This window comes from Suncus etruscus, chromosome X (genome assembly GCF_024139225.1).
Source record: "Suncus etruscus isolate mSunEtr1 chromosome X, mSunEtr1.pri.cur, whole genome shotgun sequence".
In the NCBI taxonomy this organism is placed as follows: Eukaryota; Metazoa; Chordata; class Mammalia; order Eulipotyphla; family Soricidae; genus Suncus; species Suncus etruscus.
In genome coordinates this window covers 8,515,146-8,533,968 of record NC_064868.1, presented here as the reverse complement: position 1 = coordinate 8,533,968, position 18,823 = coordinate 8,515,146, and the positions used below count along the sequence as shown (strand labels likewise).

General features: G+C 45.8%; 1 protein-coding gene across 2 annotated transcripts in view; it reads right to left on the bottom strand.

Annotated features, from left to right (window-relative positions):
- Nucleotides 1–760: 760 nt before the first annotated feature.
- RAI2 (retinoic acid induced 2) overlaps nt 761–18,823 on the bottom strand; it is a 64,617-nt gene continuing 46,554 nt past the window's right edge. For both annotated transcript variants that reach the window (XM_049766792.1, XM_049766791.1), the window contains exon 2: nt 761–2,833. In XM_049766792.1, coding sequence (XP_049622749.1) covers nt 1,167–2,825 — 1,659 coding nt within the window. In that variant the 5' untranslated portion in view covers nt 2,826–2,833 and the 3' untranslated portion in view covers nt 761–1,166. The remainder of the gene's footprint in view (nt 2,834–18,823) is intronic.

Here is an 18,823-nt window from a genome sequence, read left to right as displayed (position 1 = left end):
AGTCACCTAGCTGCAGAGGGTCTGGTAATAAAAGAACAGTCTTACGGTTGCTTTGCCGCCTGTTCGCTTTCCCAGGAACAGCTGGCTGCATGCTAATTGCCCGAAGTGAGGGAAAGCGCCTGATGGTTGGAAGCAGCCTTGCCAGAAGCAATCTCTCGCGCCCGGTGTCAGCCCGAGTGGGATGTGCCACCTCTCTGGTCTATTTCAAACGTACATGTGCTGTCCTGTTCCTCATTTGGGGCCATGAATTTACACTGCAGGGATTGGAGTGCCCTGAGCCCCTCCCTTCCGTCAGATGTGTCGCTTCCAGGGCCCAAGAAATAGGTTAACTAAGAGAAATCGGGGCCTACCATTCTGGTATGGGGAACCCCCATGTTCTGTTAAATATTGAGCTCCAGCCTGGTCTTAGCACCTTCCTCCCAAGCAGCGACCACCCCAATTATCTCCTGGCACAGGGTGATTATCCCTAAGGGGCACCAAATCATCCCCTCTGCCCACCAATTTCAACTCACATAGGTCTTTCTGGTATCCCATATGGTGTTGGCAGACCACATGGAATACCAGGGATGAAACATGGGTCAGCCACATGCCAGGCAAGTGCCCTCTCCACTGTCTTCTGGTGCCAGCTCCACAGCTCAGGTCTCTAAACACAGATACACGCTGAGTCCTGAGTCCTTCGTTTTAGGAGAGCAACCGTTTTTGGTTAAAGCAGGCCAGTTCCGGAATGCAAATGTTCTAAATGATAGAATACTGCAAGCAATTAGTGCAAACAAACATTTATTGTGAAATATTCATCCTACCCTTTATTAGGTATTACATCATCAAAGCACTTTGTGGCAATGAAAATAGCTTTTTATTTTACCCCCTCTCATTCACCCAATATTCCATTAAAGCTGCAAAAAATGTGCAATCTGCTTGAAAAATAGGTTGCTCTTATGTACTCATTTGTGAAAAGTCAAAAATTAAAAAAAGAAAATGATACTAGCTTACAGGGCCTCTACAGCCAATTTGCCTTCCCGTTTCTTTACTACTTCCCCCCCAATAATTAACAAAGATATTTTTTTTTGCGTTTGAAATGCCTTTTAGAAAAGCGATGTACCTTTTCCCCTTCCCACCCCCAAATCATAAAAATCTCAAAAAAAAAAAAAAAAAAAAAAGGCCATTATCTACTTTCTCGGGAAGAAGGTGGCCAGCCGTTGTTTTTTGATGGGGAGCATGTGGATTTCCTGGGAGTTCACTTTCTTTAACTTTATGCATCGGTTTTTGATGGGCTTCCGCAGGGCCTCTGCGCTCCCCAGGGCCTCTTCTCCGGGGCTGCTGATGTCGTAGCTGTGCAGCACGGAGTCTTCTCTTTTGAAGGAGAAGTTTTTGGTGGACACCCCCGAGAGGCCCTTGATCTTGCCGCAGTAGATGGCGGGCACGGCGTCTTCCACCGACACGATCACCTTGGCCGCCTGCGACTCGCTCGCCATCTCCGCGCTGGTTTCTGCCTTGACGTCGCCACCGCAGCAGCCACCGCCACCGCCTCCACCGCCACCACCTCCACCTCCACCGCCGCCGCCGCCACTGACTTGGGGGGGCTGGTTGAGCTGCTCGGGGGTGTCGCTGCAACCCAGCTGCTTCTCCATCAAGCCCGGGACTGCCCGGGCCGGGCCCGCGGAGAAGGGCGCGTCCACACCGCTGGGCGGCTTCTCCATCGGGGCGGGAGCTGCAGTGTCCAGGAGCACCAGGCCGCTCTCGTACGGTGCCTCCAGGGGGCGCTCTGCTTTGCGCTGCGCTGCCAGGGAGAGGTCCAGAGCTGCTTCCTCCTGGCAGACGTGGGGGCTAACTTGGCCAGCTTTGTGCCAGGGCACCGACTTCATGGAGAGATCCAGGGCCTCGTTCTCACTGCCCATCTTGATCACCGTGTGGCGGCTCAGCTGGAAGTACTCCCTGGGCTGGAGCAGGTGGAACGGCTTTAGTTCATCCTTCTCCAGGGGAGTCTGGGTGCCTTTCAAGGGGTGCACTCCGAAGGCGGGCGGAGGTTTGGCGCAGCTGGGGCTGAACTTGGACTCGGAACTCTGAGGCACTGGGATGGGGATGGGGATGGGGATTGGCACAGGCAAGGGCACAATCACAGGATAGGGGACCAAGAGGGTGGCTGGCGGGACTAGGGGTGACAATGGGGAATTAAAGGTTTGAGGGGGTGCCGGGGCATACCCAGGAGGAGGTTGGCAGGGTGGGGGGCCAAGCGCTCCCTGCGAGGGAAACAGATTCTGGAGCACAGCTTCAAAGGGCAAGGGAGGCTCTTGTGGTTGGCTGGAGATCCTCAGGTCCAGGAGTTGGGGCTGTGCCTCGGGGTCCTCGCCCCCCTGGAACAGGTTGCTGTGGATGGCATTGGAGGAGCAGGGTGTTTCCTGCGGCAGTACCAGCGGGGAGTTGAGATGCTGGAACACGTGTTGCTCCAGCACCACGGGCAGCTGCACCGGGCCCTGCGTGGTCATCACATAGGTGGCGGCATTGGTGTTGGGGTTGAGCTCAGGGGCTGAGCCGCCCTCCACCTGCATGTGGATGGGCATCACCACCGGGCTCTCTCCCAGACACAAGGGCTGTAGCACGGTGGCCGCTACCTTCAAAGCCATGCCGCTCTGTGACTCAGATGGCGGGTTCAGAATGGACGGAGCTGGCACGGTCACCAGGGCTTTCTTGACCAGATCGGTGGAGTTGATGTTCCAGGCCTCAGTGGTGATGAGCTGGGCCATGCCGTTCTCCAGTCTGTTGTTGCCCAAGGCTGGAGAGGAGTCGCCCATGTCCATGGACAGGTTCTGAGCCTGCAGATCATCCATCACTCAGCCTGCAACACAGAACAAACAGGATTAAGCTGGCTGGAGAGTCTCCTACTGGCCTGATGCACCCTCTTTGAAAAGTTTCCACATCCCAGGCAACCCATGTACACACCCACTCCTTCTGTACACATACATGGTCCCAAACTCTTTTAAAGATAGGCCAACACACCCAAGTGATTGGCTGTGCATGAAGAGGTCCAATGTAACAGATTATTAAACTATAAACACAGATGATGCCATGACCAATTAGTCAAATACTATTAACAAATAGCTCTCTCTATATACCTATTTCTATATCCATATTGGTTTGGGAGTCACGCCCAATGTGGATCAGTGGTCACTCCTGCTCAGAAATCATTCTCTGGCAGGCTCAGAGAATCATAGGAATGCTAGGATTAAACTCAGGTCAGCTGCATGCAAGGCAAATGCCCTACCCATTGTACTATGAGTCCAGTCCCTAAACCATACGTTTAGGGGCCAGAGAGAAAGCATGGAGGTAGGGCATTTGCCTTATATCCAGAAGTACGATGGTTCGAATCCCGGCATCCCATAGGGTCCCCGTGCCTGCCAGGGACGATTTCTGAGCACAGAGCCAGGAGTAACCTCTGAGCGCTGCCGGGTGTGACCCAAAAACCAAACCAAACCAAACCAAAAACAAAAAAACCCCAATACTTTTAAGCCTAATTCTCTGAGACTCTATTCAGCTTTCCACAAACTTTCATTACACACTGCTATATTAAAAAGTTATGGTATTTGGAAATTTGACTGGTTCAAAATCAGACAAGCAGTTAAAGGCCACAGAGCTTATTCAAAGGACTGCCGCACATGCCTTGCATTCAGGATGCCTGGATTTCATCCCAGAATGACGTGAATTACACTATGCTGAGCAGTAAGCTAGAACCATCCTCCCCCAAGCACTACTAATTCTGCTCCCCTAATCATCAACAAAACTGCTGCCACAATTGATAATAATAAAGCCTGAACATGGTAGAATATTACATGAACATGGAAGGGGTCCATCCCAATTAGGCACAGCATTTATGGCCATAATTCTTCATCATGAAGCTTGCTGGGGGTCGCAGTGGAGCATGCACGCAATATTTGACTTCAGGCCTCCCATTAACCAATGGCTGCCCTTTCCTCCTAGTCATGGGGAAAGTCACTCTGCAGAGCTGGGTAGATGGGATTCCTGCCTGAAAGGTCATGACAATCAGCACCACTTGCTTCATCCATAGTCAGCTCATCTGTCAGACACATGATCTCTCCCAACTTGGTGTTGGCAAGAGGAGGGGATGTGCATGACCCTGGGGCTGAAGGAATAGAGCATGTTGGAAACCAACAAAGCTCCCAAGCTGATATAGGCATTCTTGAGATCTGGGCCACCTCGGGACCCAATCACCCAGGATAGTGCTTCCTAAAGGAAGCAGACTACATCTGCTATGTGGTTCTCCATGGAGACGCTTCCATATTTAGACTTGTTACCATGGAGAAGGCAGGCACCATGTCTAACTCTGATGGTGCTCAATAAGGATTCACTACTCCTCAGACTTACTGGGCAACTCCAGTTCTGGAACTCACTTGCCTGAGCGATGTGTGTCCAGGGGAAGCTGCCCCCTTTCTTCCCTTTCACATTTCCAACACAACCTCCAAAATAAGAAAGAGGGGCAGCCCACTGCACCATGGGATTAGGAAAAAAACAATAAGGCCCCATGCCAGACAGGCATCTTTGATACTGGCATCCCATTCTAGACAATGGCCATGTGTCAGATACCTGGAAAAGATCTTTTTCTGACCTAGGAAAAAGGGTGTCTCTCAGGAAAGGTTCCAGAAAGGACCCCCTAAAACCTCAAAATGAATGAATCAGCCACTGAGGACAGAAAAGGGAGGTAACCTGCTCTCCAGAGGCTGAGGAAGGCTTGTCTCAGCTGAAGGACTTGGCTTCCCCAATCTCCATCCAGAGATACATATTCTCTAGAATCACCCCCAAATCATTTCATTCCTTCACTCAACCACTCCCCTGAATGCCTGCTTGTGAGGGCCCAGCACTCAGCTGGCAGCTATAGCTGTTGGCTCCAACATGTGTGGAAAGGCATGAGGGATCTGAATCAGGCGATCACATGAATCTTGTGGGCACATATGTCTTTGGGTGGACAGAGGCCTCCCAGCCTGAGAAGTCTAGAGACACATCAGCATTTGTCGGCCATTTGCCCCCAAACCCTGTAAGGTCTCTGAGCACCTCTGAAATCATGCATATGGGTCTGTTATGTCCCTCCCAGTGGCCAAAGCTCTTGGGATGGGTGCCAAAGGGCTGAAAGGAAGTTGGGTGAGACTGATGAGGACCAGGGCAACAGCAGTTAGAAAGGGAATGTAAGGGAACACCTTAAGTGACCAGGAAGACAATTCACATAGAAGTCGACATGTGTGGCCCCACCTGTGGGGTCCCGTTTACTCCTTTATTTGTTATTTGTGTGTCCTCAAAGAGCTCCCAGAATGAGAAATTTGATTCCCATTCCCTTCTCCCTTTTTGGGGGGAGATCTTGGTAATATTTATCCACAGCAAATAATCCACACAGACAGGAGGGTTAAGGGGTAAAAGGTTGGGCGAAGAGAATCCTTTCTCAGCCTGCTGCTAGCTCCAAAAAACATCTGAGCTAGCCAACAAACTCTCCCAAAAGACCCTGAACACTTTGCTCCCAAACTATTTATTCGGCTTTCAACAGCGCCCCCACCTGGAAGGTCAAGGTGGGACAACAGGCAAAGAATAATTTTTTTTTTTAAAGAATAATCTTATAGAAATGTTTTCATATACAACAGACATATTCGGGATCACCTCAGGAACTTTTCAGCCATGAGACTGCTCTCTCTTAACAGACACTATGCGTAAGCCCTCCCAGAGGCCTTGGCCTCAGCTCTCCACTGCCTTCTGCAAGCACTTTCCCATCTAAATATAAGGAGAAAGGCTGACTACTCAGCACTGCCATGTTCAGCTCAGCCAATAGCTCATGCCTCTTCCTTCAAAACCTCCTCCTCTCCTTGCCCAGGTGCCTAAACTTTCCTACTCAGAGTGAGAGGGCAGTGTCTTTCTAGAACATGGTGCCTCACTCAGTACCCCGCTCCTCCCATAGAGGGTAAGAACTATAACTCACTGAATATGGATCAGGGTCTCTGCTAAGATGGTTAAGAACTGTCTAAGCATGGCTTCATTGAATTCCCAGAACAATAGCCCAATAGGATGGCTGAATGATGCCCATTTTCTTTTCTTTCCTTTTTTTTTTTTTTTGGTTTTTGGGCCACATCCGGCGGTGCTCAGGGGTTACTCCTGGCTGTCTGCTCAGAAATAGCTCCTGGCAGGCACGGGGGACCATATGGGACACCAGGATTTGAACCAACCACCTTTGGTCCTGGATTGGCTGCTTGCAAGGCAAACACCGCTGTGCTATCTCTCTGGCCCCCCATTTTCTTGTTGATAAAAACAATTCCACAGCAAAGTTGGGTCACTGGTTTAAGGGGACAGAGAGGTTAGAATTATAATTCCAGATCATGACAGATTAATGGGCAGAGAATCCAAATACATAATTAACGGCAGTAAAAGACACACAGATGGCCACCAAGCACATGATAAAATGATTTTCAGTTCAGGTGAAATTCAAATGAAAACCACAATGAAATATTATCTGACACTAGTGGAAATGAATAACACCTAAAAGACAAGAGGCAGGTGCGTGGGAGCAGATGTGGAGAGATGAGAGTCTGGTGTACTATTGGTGGGAAAGAAAACCTGTAGGAAAAGTACTCAGAAAACAAAGTATAGAACTGGCATATGATGTGTTGATCATATTTGGAATGGTCATTGGAATTATTTATTCCAAGAATACATACACATTCATTTGGATATTAATATATGTACCCCAATATTCACCATGGAATTATTTTTAAGAGTGAAGAATGAGAAGCAGCCTTTCCTAGTACCTATCAACAGTGAAGTGGAAAAAGAGGGGTGGCAGTAGACATGATAGACTAATAACCAAGTCTACTGCAGATAAGCTCCTGCTCCTCGCAACACCATGGACAGACTTGGAGGGTATGACATAAAGTGAAGTGGGTCAGTGGGAGTCTGATTTCATTCAGAGATGATAAATAGAATAAACACAACAAAGAAATGCTTAGATGTTTAGAAGAAAACTTTCAGAACAAAACAGACTTAGACTTTCAGAAGAAAACAGTAGTACCAAAGGGGAGAGGGAAGAAGGGTGGATAATGGAGTAAAAAGGGCCAGTCATATGGTGCAAGATGGAAAACATCCCTTGAATGGCCACTCTGATGTGATCTGTACACATGTGGACTTACAAGTCTATGCACTGTAGACCAGTGCTACAGATCAATGTTAGCTCAGTCCACATTCAGACTCAAAACAAAGATTTAGTGTCACCCCTAGGCTGTTTCTCCAGCTTGGGTGAGGCTTTCCCACTGATTACATTGGCAGAGATGGGGGCCTTATTCAAATCAAGGGGTGTCCCGGGAGCCATACAAATGCTGCTCCAGTGGAGGGGGCGAGATTCTTTAGAAGTGTCAGGGAACATTTGGTTTGAACTTTTTCAAGCGTTGCTTGCAAAAGGGACTCCTGGCCATGGGGCAGGGGAATAGTGTGTCCTGAAGGGCAATGTGGGTCATGGGTTGGGGCATCACTGGACTGCTTGGGGTCAGTGGCTAAGGCTGGATGGCTGGGGGTATGTGTTGCCCTAGTGTGATCCATGTTCCCCTTAATATAGACTCAGGGCCCAGAGCAGATGGGAAGATGAAAAGAGGTATGGGAAGGTATGGGCTCAGGAGACAGAGCATGCAGTATTGTTGGAAACTCAGGTTTAACCATCGTAAATATTTAAAGGGCCAAAGCAAGAGCACAGTGGTAGGGTGTTTGCCTTGCATGTGGCCGACCTGGGATGGACCCGGGTTCGATCCCTAGTGGCCCCCTGAGCCTAAAAACAGCTATTTCTGAGCAGAGAGCCAGGAGTAACTCCTGAGTGTTGCCAGGTGTGGCCACACACCCACTAAAGAAAGATTTAAGTGTGCCACTACCTATCTGCCTCCTTCCCATCTGTCAGAAGTGAACCTTCTCCTTTGAGACCATCCTTGGAGCTCCAACTGACCCTGATTTACCCTGATGTGGTGCTATGGTGCCCCATTTCTGCCAAGACCTATTGAGGGGCAGGCACTCAGTTTCAGAAGGAAGGCTTGTAAGAGTGGAACCTGGTGTGGTCATCCCCAGTCTCTGGTTCCCTCATCTCATTTATGAGATCACGGTACATCAAGTCTGGAGGAGTCATTAAAGCCTCCATCTCAGACACAGCCAAGGTTAACTCTGATCACAGTTACTAGAGTTCTCATTGTGCAACCAGTAGGGGGTCAGGTTCAAGGGGACAACAATGACAGACTCTGCTTCACTAACCAGTGGAGGACTCTGAGGAGACTTGAGAGGCCAGAGTCCTTTGCAGACACTGAAGATCGTATCGTAGGTGGTGTATGAATGAATGTACCCTAGGATCCTGTGTTTCTCTGAGAGACCTAGAAAAAGAAATGTCAAATGCAGAATATGTTGTGCTCTTTTCTTTGCAGTAAGCTACAATTGTGAAGCATCCATACTGAGCCTAACTCATGGGACAGTGACTGACCACCTCATCAGGTCACTTCCCAAAGAAGTAATTCCAACTGGGTCAAAAATGGTTTTGTTCTCCCTAGGAGGATTGGTTATAATAAATAATTGCTCCTAACTTGCCCCAATGACTGAATTTTCTTTCTATTTTGGGGGGACACACCTGGCAGCACTCAGGGGTTACTCCTGGCTCTGAGCTCAAAAATTACTCCTGGCAGGCTCGGGGGACCATATGAAAATCAAAGCACCATCCATCCTGGGCCGGCTACATGCAAGGCAAATGCCCTACTGCTGTGCTTTCTCTCCAGCCCCTAATGACTGAGTTTTCTGAACTTGAAATATTAGCTCAATGCTTTTCCACTGAAACCGTGAATATAATTATCCCACAAAATATTCCCAGATTGGGTAATATGCAGAGAATATACAACATAGTTTCAGGACCTAGGGCCAGTTTCCTTTTACATCCACAGAGCCACATGGCCTACTAGAAGGAATTTGGCTACCCAGAGTTACTTTGAAAATGACGTCACCAACTGTTACTTTATTTATTAAAACAGTGGTGGCCACGTGGATCACCACTGAGTCTCACTTTATGAAGTGGCACAGTGTTGTGGGGGCGTTCTGCCAGAGTGCCAACCTTATTTCTGATATCATGTGATGAAGAAGTGCACAAATCAGTAAATGGGGGACTTGAGGGCATGACGAGCTGCTACAACACGTTCTCTGAGGTTGTCCTGGAGAGTGGGGTAAGGTCATCCCTGGGGTGTTATACAACTTATTTTTATGTCTATTATACCAACTTTTCCTGTGTAACCCCAGTTTTCTATTATAGCACTCATATTCTATATGCTATTCCATGATATGCCACATATGCTTATATTTTATATACAGTAGAGCATTTATATAATAGCCTAGCATTTCTATAGGTAGCATATGAAAAAGAGAAAGACATATAATTTCATAATGCATACACTTTGAATGTATGTTTGAAGTGCCAGAACTGAAAAGTTGAATCTACTGAGTAAGATGAAACTATCAAAAACCACTTGAGACCCTCAAGGTTTCCCTGTTTTTCTAAGTCTTCAGAATGTCATTGTCCTGGTTCACCCCCCCCCCCTATTTTGCTGAATATTCCCACAGTTTGTTGCTTCAGTTTTACATTTCACTTGAGTCTCAGGGGGTCACTTGCTGCAAATCAGTCTTAATCAGCTTCAAATGACAAACATCTATGTGGGAAGATGGTCATAGTTGAATATTTTAAATACTGTTAAATATCAAAAAGAGCTTAATGGATGACATATTTGATAAAAAGTGGTCAACTAGGGCCTTTGACTTTGTGATAGCGAGTATAAAAGTGATTGAATGGATGCTATTCAACACACAGAGGCTTTTCATGACTGTAAGGAAGTCATTACTGGGACTCAGTTTCCCCTGGTGGAACATGAGGTATGATACTCTCATGCTAGTGGAGGAAGTTAACTCAGACTCTCAAAGATTGCCTGCTAAGAAGTGCTTAGTGCTACAAAGGAGTGGAGTATTAAACATGAAGCAGAACTGGAAGAAGAAAGAAGGAAAATGCACAAAGACTCGGGCTGTGGAAGAAGCCTTCTGGTTCTCTCCCACGAACACAGTATAATTATATCCCTTCCTCCTAAATGCTACAGTTACTGGGGATTTAATGGAGGCAGCAGGGACAGGGAGAGTGAAGAGGGAGTTTAGAGAAGAGGTGGCTTCTTTGGGGAATTCAGATCCATCTTTAATCCAGACTAGCAAAGTGAAGGGCGAATGAAAAGATTTGCCTTTTCAGTCCAGAGTTGGGTGGTGCCTGCAAGTGCCCAACACCCCATTTTGCTCTAAAAAAATGCCTTCCACGTGCTGTCTTCAGTGTCTTGGGCTGGAGTGGAGCCTCAGCAAACAAGCAGCAGGTTGACACTAGAAATACGGAAGCTGGACAAATCCAGAAAGATGAAAGAAAAGATCATGATTACAGCCAACAACATCCAGACATACTTTGCTAATGGCAGACTTCACTGGGTGCCAGCAGAGAGGAAGAGGAGCTCAGACAGTGGCTGGGGAGGGCACCATGGATGGGACTGCCTGGCCTAGGGACTCATCCAGGTGGACAGTGTCAGATGTCTTTTATTTCAGGCCTTCAGCCTGCCCACAAAAGAGCCATGGAAGCTCCAGGGTTGGACAAGGACCTAGGGGCCTGAAATACAGATCATGTGAATTCACTCTTTTTGTTTTGTTTTGTTTTGTTTTGTTTTGTTTTTGGGTCACACCTGGCAGTGCTCAGGGGTTACACCTGGCTCTACGCTCAGAAATCACTCCTGGCAGGCTCAGGGGACCAAATGGGACACCGAGATTCGAACCACCATCCTTCTGCATGCAAGGCAAACGCTTTACCTCCATGCTATCTCTCTTGCCCTGAATTCACTCTTTTTTAATATATCAAATCTGAACATTTTACTGTGTGCATTTCCTATTCCTTCACTCCTGTCCAGTTTCTCCATAGGGTTATTACCTTCTCTCTTGGCTCACTGTCCCAAGTGATAGCTGATCCATGCTCGCCCACTTCTATCTGCTCTACCGGAGCTCCTCTGAGGCGCAAGTTTCTCACAGACAGAAAGGCAGACATGTTTAAAGGAGAAGCCAGTCTGCCAGCAGTGGGAGACAGCTGTGTCTCTCTCTAAGGTGGACAAGAAGCACCTATTTTTCCAAGAGAAGATCAAGGTAGCTTCCAAATCTCGGCACCTCAACAAGACCTGGTGGCCCAGAGAAAGAGAGTATAGTGAGGATGGCACGTACCTTGCATGGTGTGAACTCAGGTTGAGGTTCAATTCCTGGCATCCCCATATGGTCTTTCAAGGTTGCCACAACTGATCCCTGAGTGAAGAATAGCAGTGCTGGGTGTGGCCCCAAAACAAAATACCCCCTCCAAAAAATAAGACAAAAAGAAAACCAAGAACTGTCCTGTGGCCAGGATCACTCACCCAAACAGTGGACTGTGAAAATCAGTGAGGATCTGCACATGCCTTCAGCCAGAGGCCCCTCAGCCTTGCACTAGACATGCAGAACTCCAAACCCCTCGGCATTGGTGGCAGGTTGGCCATTTTGTACAGGAAAAAAGGTCATGATTGGGATTCAGGCCTGAGTGAGTCATCTTAAAAATGGATGTGGGGGGGGGCTTTTTTGTTTTTATTTTTTAGGGGTCACACCAGGGGTGTATGCTCAGGGGTTACTTCAAGCTCTGAGCTCAGGACTCACTTCTATCAAGGCATAGAGAACCATATGGTATGTCAGAGATTGAACCCTGGTCAGCCACATGCAAGGCAAGCACCCTATTCGCTGTACTATTAATCTGGACCCCTTCGAGGGCTTTTCCTTCTAGCAGTAAATATATTTCTTAAGTATGGAGCAAAATGTATGTATGTGTGTGATTACCTCTAGAAAAGAAACTTTCTCTGATTAGATTTAGATGCAAAGACTAGATTTTTATTCGGAGGGAGGGATGTTTATAATTCTGTATTGTTGGTAGAGGCCTTTGGATTGGTCCTCATATTGTGTTTTAATTAGATGTCTCTAGATTGGTTCATTTAGTTTTACTGTTAAGAAGATGTTTCCCCATTGCCTTCTCATCTGGATTTTCCCCCTCTGCTTGGAGGTGGGCTTTGTTTATCCCAATTAAAGGCAACTCAGGATGCCTGGATGATGAGCTGCCATCTAGGAACGTGGTTCCATGTGGTGGAGTGACTGACTTGTGGGTGAACAGCTTGTGGTTAGTTTTCTGGCCTGTTCTACCTTCCCAACTGTGTGTGGATTATTTTCCGTGTCAGAACTGCTGCCAGACCTGCGTCTCCTGTCCTACCTGGACAGAGGCCATGGGCATCTCTCTCCCTCTCTGTGGATTGTGGAAAGCACAACCCACCATTTCACAATGTATCATTAGAAGGACATTTTATAGAGATCAGTGTGTCAGAAATAGACCATCTAAGAGGTCACTGAAAGGAAGGGGTATAGATTTGTGAAGCAGAAACTACTGGAATTCAGGTCTTCCCATTCTCCTAATGCATGTATCCCTTACCAACCACTAGCATGAAAATAGCCCCAGCTCAAGCAGGACACTGGTTCCCTTATGAGGGTGGTAAGAAATAAAATATTTAAACTTAGGTCTATGTTTCTATGTAGCTCTGCCTATCTTCACTAGTTGTGTGACTCTGGTCAAGTAATAACAAGCCTCAATTTCCTTCAGTGCTAAATGAGGGTTAAAATATAGATGAAGAGTGGTTTTCGCAATGAAAGTGAACCATCTCTGGCACATAGTTGGCACCATGCCTGGCACATGTAATAGCATATGGCAATCACTGTCGTTACCACCAAATGCCATTATCATTTCCTTCATAATTATTCTCATAGCTACTACCATTATGGTGATGTTGTGTCTTCATTGTCATCATCATAGTCATCTGCTCTGTGGTATCATTGTCATTATTCTCAGATTCTCTGTCCATTCACCTTGAGTATCTTCAGTATCATTAGAATTTCTTCCCATGAGGCTATATATTCATTGCCAGGTAAAAACACTGTTTTTCAAAGACTTATTTATAAAGAACCTGCTAGGAATTGGGACAGCATTTACCATAGAATTAATTCCATACTGGTTACCAGTAAGGTTTCCAGAAAAACTCACTTAATTTTCAGTATAACTATTGAACACTTCCAGTTTGAATAGAAAACAACATGGTGGCACTATTGGAAAGGATTACAATGAGAAATAGTTCCTTAAATAAGAAAATATGTGTCTTGGGGCCAGAGAAATAGCACAGAAGCATTTGCCTTGCAAGCAGCTGATCCAGGACCTAAGGTGTTTGGTTCGAATTCCAGTGTCCCATATGGTCCCCCGTGCCTGCCAGGAGCGATTTCTGAGCAGATAGCCAGGAGTAACCCCTGAGCCGGGTGTGGCCCAAAAACCAAAAAAAAAAAAAAAGAGAGAGATTGAAAATATGTGTCTCATAGATTTCCAAAAATCTAGAAGAGAAGAAAGAGGTGGCAGGAATCTTTTGATTCTTGAGTTTTTGTAAGATTCCAAAGGCTACTACTGATTGGTTTTAATGCATAAACTCACTTCAGAGCCTACCATTTTCCAGTTTGTAACAGAGGGCCCAAGAAGCTCTCTTTTGCTTGTCATCAAGAGCAGTCATTTCTACACAAGACAAGAAAAGTAAGGAACAGTGGAAGAGCAGAGAAGAAGGTAAGGAAAGAATCATCAAGAAACTAAAGACATAAAAAAAGATTAATTTAAAAAAACTAAAGACATTTCCTGAGGTGACTCTTCAAGAGTTGAAAGAAAGAAGGGAGCAGATGAAAAGGTCTTTATAGGTGCAAATGTAAAAGCAGGTGCTCAGCTGGAAACAAATCTAGGAAAGCCCTGAGAAATGGCACTGAATGCCATTTCAGTTGGCCACAAGGGGTCACTGTTGACTTAAAACAGCTTGGTTGCTCCACAGTGTGATGGGACTTCACACTCAATTGAGGGTTTGAGGAAATGAGCTGTTCACCAGTATTAAGGCAAATAAAGACAGTGTGCCAAATCCATAGAAAACTCCCAGACTTTTAACACTACGAAGCACATTTACTTTGTGACTTGATTGTACTGTTACTCACTGAAAAAAAAGTATATTTATCTCCTTTTGGTGCTTGATCATCCTTTTTGCATACCCCAAGTACCTCCTAAGGGAGGGTTCCCCCCATCAAAATTGAGCTGTTCACTAAAAGGCAGATAAACTCATCCTAATTGCTGTCTATGACCGATAGGTTCAGGAATTATGTTCTTTTTGTTGGTGTCATAAATAACTGTCCATGATAACGTTATAGACCAAATAAATAAAGTCTAATTGAGGAATCTGAGATATACATCATGGGCAGGGAACCTTCCTGTCTTTGAATCTCTCCACAGAGATCAGAACCTTTAACTATGATCAAGTCTGTTGTCTCTGTTAAAAGGCACTTGAGATTTGAATAAGGGAGTGGGATATGACCTCAACATGTAAGCACTCAGAGTTAAGAGAGGAAATAAATGTTGTCAATTATTAATTCCTTTATAGACTCAATCAACAAATGCTCACTGTTCATCAAGCAGGACCCTCATGTGTATATGCTTCCTAGATTCAGAGATTTTCCTAGTGCCTGTTATTAGCCTTTTTTTCATGGTGCAGGGCCTATTACTGAGCTAACTTTCTTCAGAAGTGAGGGGTTCTGAAAGGACCACAATCTCATGATGGACATGGTGGGGTCTAAAGGAAAGTTGTTGGTTTTGATGAACCCATTAACAAGTTATGATAGTTTGAATTCTCCCCTGAACAAACTTTAAGGAAAGTAGTGCATTTAAAAAAATTCCAGAAAACTCTAATAAGGGTTTCATTGAATTGGTAAGACAGAGCAGAGAAGATTACCAGTTTATCAAATAAGTAATCACTGTCATCAACTCAGTTCCATTGTGGGACACTGAGAGACAATGAAGAATACATGATTCAGAGTTGGGGTTGTTATATATCCAACTTCCTGCCCAATAAAGGGCCACTGTGGTTCTATAATATATTAATTCCTTGGCATATCAATTCACCCAGGATAGGGATATAGTGACTTCCTGAGACAAAACAGAAAACCAAAACAAATACAAACAAACCAAAAAAGCAAAACAAAACAAAACCAAAGACTTAGTTTCAATAAGCCACTTACGGTATATAAAGGCCAATGGAAGGGGACATGTGGGGGCCAGGGTATCAGCCATGTCTGCTATACCAGCTATGCTCTGGAAAGTTCTAGTGTTTATTATGTAAATCCCCAAATGCCACAGACTCATGGTATACACCCAAATGCATGACACTTTCTATGATCCCTGAGAAGACATTCTTTAACGATAACAATCATTAAGCCTAGAGGAATCAGCTCAAGAGAATACCAGGTGAATAGAAGACCAAAGATAGATTTGCTACATGCGCACCTTGACTGAAATATAAATGGGGCCCTGAAGAAAATTTATATTTTCTCAAGAAAAATCCTATTTATGCTGGCTGGAATACAAGATGTTCCTCGGATGAGTCACAAAGGGAGTTTTCTCTTCTGATGATTTGGAGTTCCAAAGCAGGGACTAAAAACCAATATATAAACAAATGCTACTTCAGCTCATCAGCTACATTCTGCTTTAAAAAAAAGAATAATAATAACCTCAACCCAAGAAGTACACAAGCAATGCAGGAAGAGGAGGGCGAAGAGCATTGCTGTCTATTGGAGGGAGCTTCTTTCTGGAATTCTGTTTGGTCAGAAGCATCTCTGCCTGGAGGCGAACTCTCTCCAGAGCAGAACAATGCTCTCTGCAGAATCATGGACTTGGAGAATCTTTTGAAGTCCCTATAAATTCACTGTTTATCTTAAAACAAGTATCATGGTTGCAACTCACATAGTATAAACAATGTGCACTTGGGTTGGCAGAAGGGGAAAGCTGCTGGCTGGTTGACAATGAAGATTACAAGTATGCTTTGCGATATTCTGTGGGGGAAGAAATCTGCAATACACTGCTCTCATAAATTCTCTCTCTCCCTCTTACACACACATACACACACACACACACACACACACACACACACCACCAAGGGTCAATGGGAATAAGAACTCCTATTGGTCCCCTAACTCTAAATGCAGAGCCTCAAGCCAGAAGTCTTGTGGATTCTCCTTTGTCTTCATTTGCTCCATTTTTTAGTTGCAATCATCAAGATGTTAGTCCTAGAAGGGGATTGTGAACTGGGTCTTGCCACAGGCTAGGATGTTAGAAAGGCACATGATGGGGCACAGAAGCACAGGAGGAAATGTGTGGAGGCCCTGGCCAGCAGTCTGTATGGGTGCCTAAGAGAGAAGTGAGGATGTTGTCTGGGTCTTTCCAAGGGTGGTAAAGGTTGTACCCCAGCAATGAAATTTGGCAGTCTGTGGAACTGCCAACACAATTTACAGTTCTGATCTTGACAGGCCTGATCAATGCTCAGGGGCTCATTGATCAGCATTGGACTATTAAGCTGTGACGTGCAAAGATAGAGTCAATCTGGGCTCTGCTAGCATTCCCCCCACAATGATCTCTCTTTGTCTTTCTCTTCTCCCTCTCTGATCCCATTTTTCTTCTCCCCCACACTTCCTTTACCCGCTTTACTTGCCTTCTCCCTCTCCCCCCTCTCTCAAGCATAGGCAAGTACATACTCATGATAATAATAAACTATTTACTAAGCATTTAGTTATTATGTGCAAGGAACCCTGCTAGGCATTTTACATTCATTTTTTCTTCCCTGTTTTTAACATCCCCTGCAGATCAGTACCAGCCTGGTGTAAATTGGCTTGTTGGTCGCCCCCCCCTCCCAGAACTGAACTGTGAATCCCCAGGGAAAGAGTATTTTGATGGAAGGATGAAACTGAATTTTTCAGAAGGGAAACAACATACAATTCATCATCCAGGTTGAGTGGGGGAAAAGATATCACGATGTCTGGACCCATGCCTAGGACAGGTGGGTTAGAGAAGGGGAAATACTTATTCCAACACTGACTTCAGTCTCTTCCACTATTGTCCCTGTATCTATTTATTCACTCATTTCTGGACTGTGAAGGGCCCAGGCATTTCTATTTCTTTGGAAAAGGCCCAGCTCTGTATTTCTACACTTCAATGAAACAGGCAAAGATTTATACTCATCCTTCCTGGGAATGCATTTCTTTGGTGGCTCACAGCTGGCTGACTTCCATCCTCATTTCCTTTGGTGCCTGGACTACATTTGCCAGCTTCCCTTGATGTTCGGCATAGCCATATTCTTGAGTTCCATCCTGCAGAATGTGGGTGGTTGTGATGTGACTGGCTCCTAGAAACCCTCCACATACCATGCTCCAATCTCCTTTACCAACCCTCAGCTTGCGGTGTAGAGACTTCTTGGAAACCAACTGTTGGAGACAGTGGAGTCACAAGAAGGAAGGGCTTGCATGCCTCAATCATGGCTTGGAGGGAATCCACTCATCATGAAGAATATCCATTTGGGGCTTGATGTAAATCAGAAGTGAATACCTACTGCCTTTAAGTCAGGATATATACTCGGTTGCCTTTTATCTGCAGCTAGCATTGCCTTAAGCTATACTGTACTTCTTTCAAACTTCTGTTCACATCACCTGTTCAGGGCAGGCTGATCTGCTGCCTTTAGAACATTTTGCACCCTCCTAATGGAAAACCAGGGTTGTGGGCACCTCCAAGTCCACAAAGCCCAAATATTCCATGTGCTAGTTATCTCTGCTCTTGTAAAAGCACTGACAACCCTGGTTGTTCTTTATTTGACTCTGTTTAGTTTGTTTCTGAGGTCACACCTGGTGATACTCAGAGCTTAATCTGGCTATATGCTCAGGATTCACTCTGGGCAGTGTTCAAGGAACCTTATTGTATACAAACCAGGATGCAAACCCAGTTGGCTACATTCAAGGCAAGTGCCTGACCTGCCCTACAACTTCACCTGCCCCTTGAATCAATTACTCACATGGGTTTGTGCTTGGGACTATTCCTTGATCCCCATACAAATTCCACTAAAAGAGTCCACATCCCTGGCATTCACAAGAGCTACCAGGGCTGGGAGAGGACTGGTCATGTAGCACTCCTCTTAGGGATCTGGAGGAGGCACACACTGTTCTGGGGGTTGGGGGGGCATGGGAGGGAGAAAGCAATAGGCCTTGGAACAACATATCAAACAGATGCCAGAGCTGCTAGGCCCACAAAAGCCCCTTCTCTCTCTCTCTCTCTCTCTCTGCACCCTTTGATGTTTTGCTGGTTTGCAAGCAAGCAGTCCTGGGATTACTGCCCTTTCCCCAAGCCATACAGAATTCTTTGATAGGAATTATCACTGTGGATTTTTCTTGGGGAAAGTTCACATCCATAATTTATCTTCCTTAAGGACCTCCCTAGGATGTTCAGACCTGCTCGTTCAAAAGTATCATCCCTTCCACTGGGTCCTGAGGGTCACCACTAGTAGGCTCTTGCCTTGTGCTCAACATGCTCACTCTCTTTTTGCTTCCTCTCCCATATACCAAACTGGATAGAGATTTTGAGTCATTGCCACATAGGAACACTTTCTCTACAGAGGGGACCCCGGATCCTGCAGTGCAGCATCCGTCCACAGTGAAGTGAATCCTAACCCAGTGCTCATAAAACATCTAGGTGTTAGGGAAGTCACTATCAGCTCAAGTCAGGACAATCTACACCCCAGGCAGCTGCCAGAATTCACTTAAACCTCATCTCCATCCATACTTGAGGGTTAGCTAAAAAGCACCAAAGACA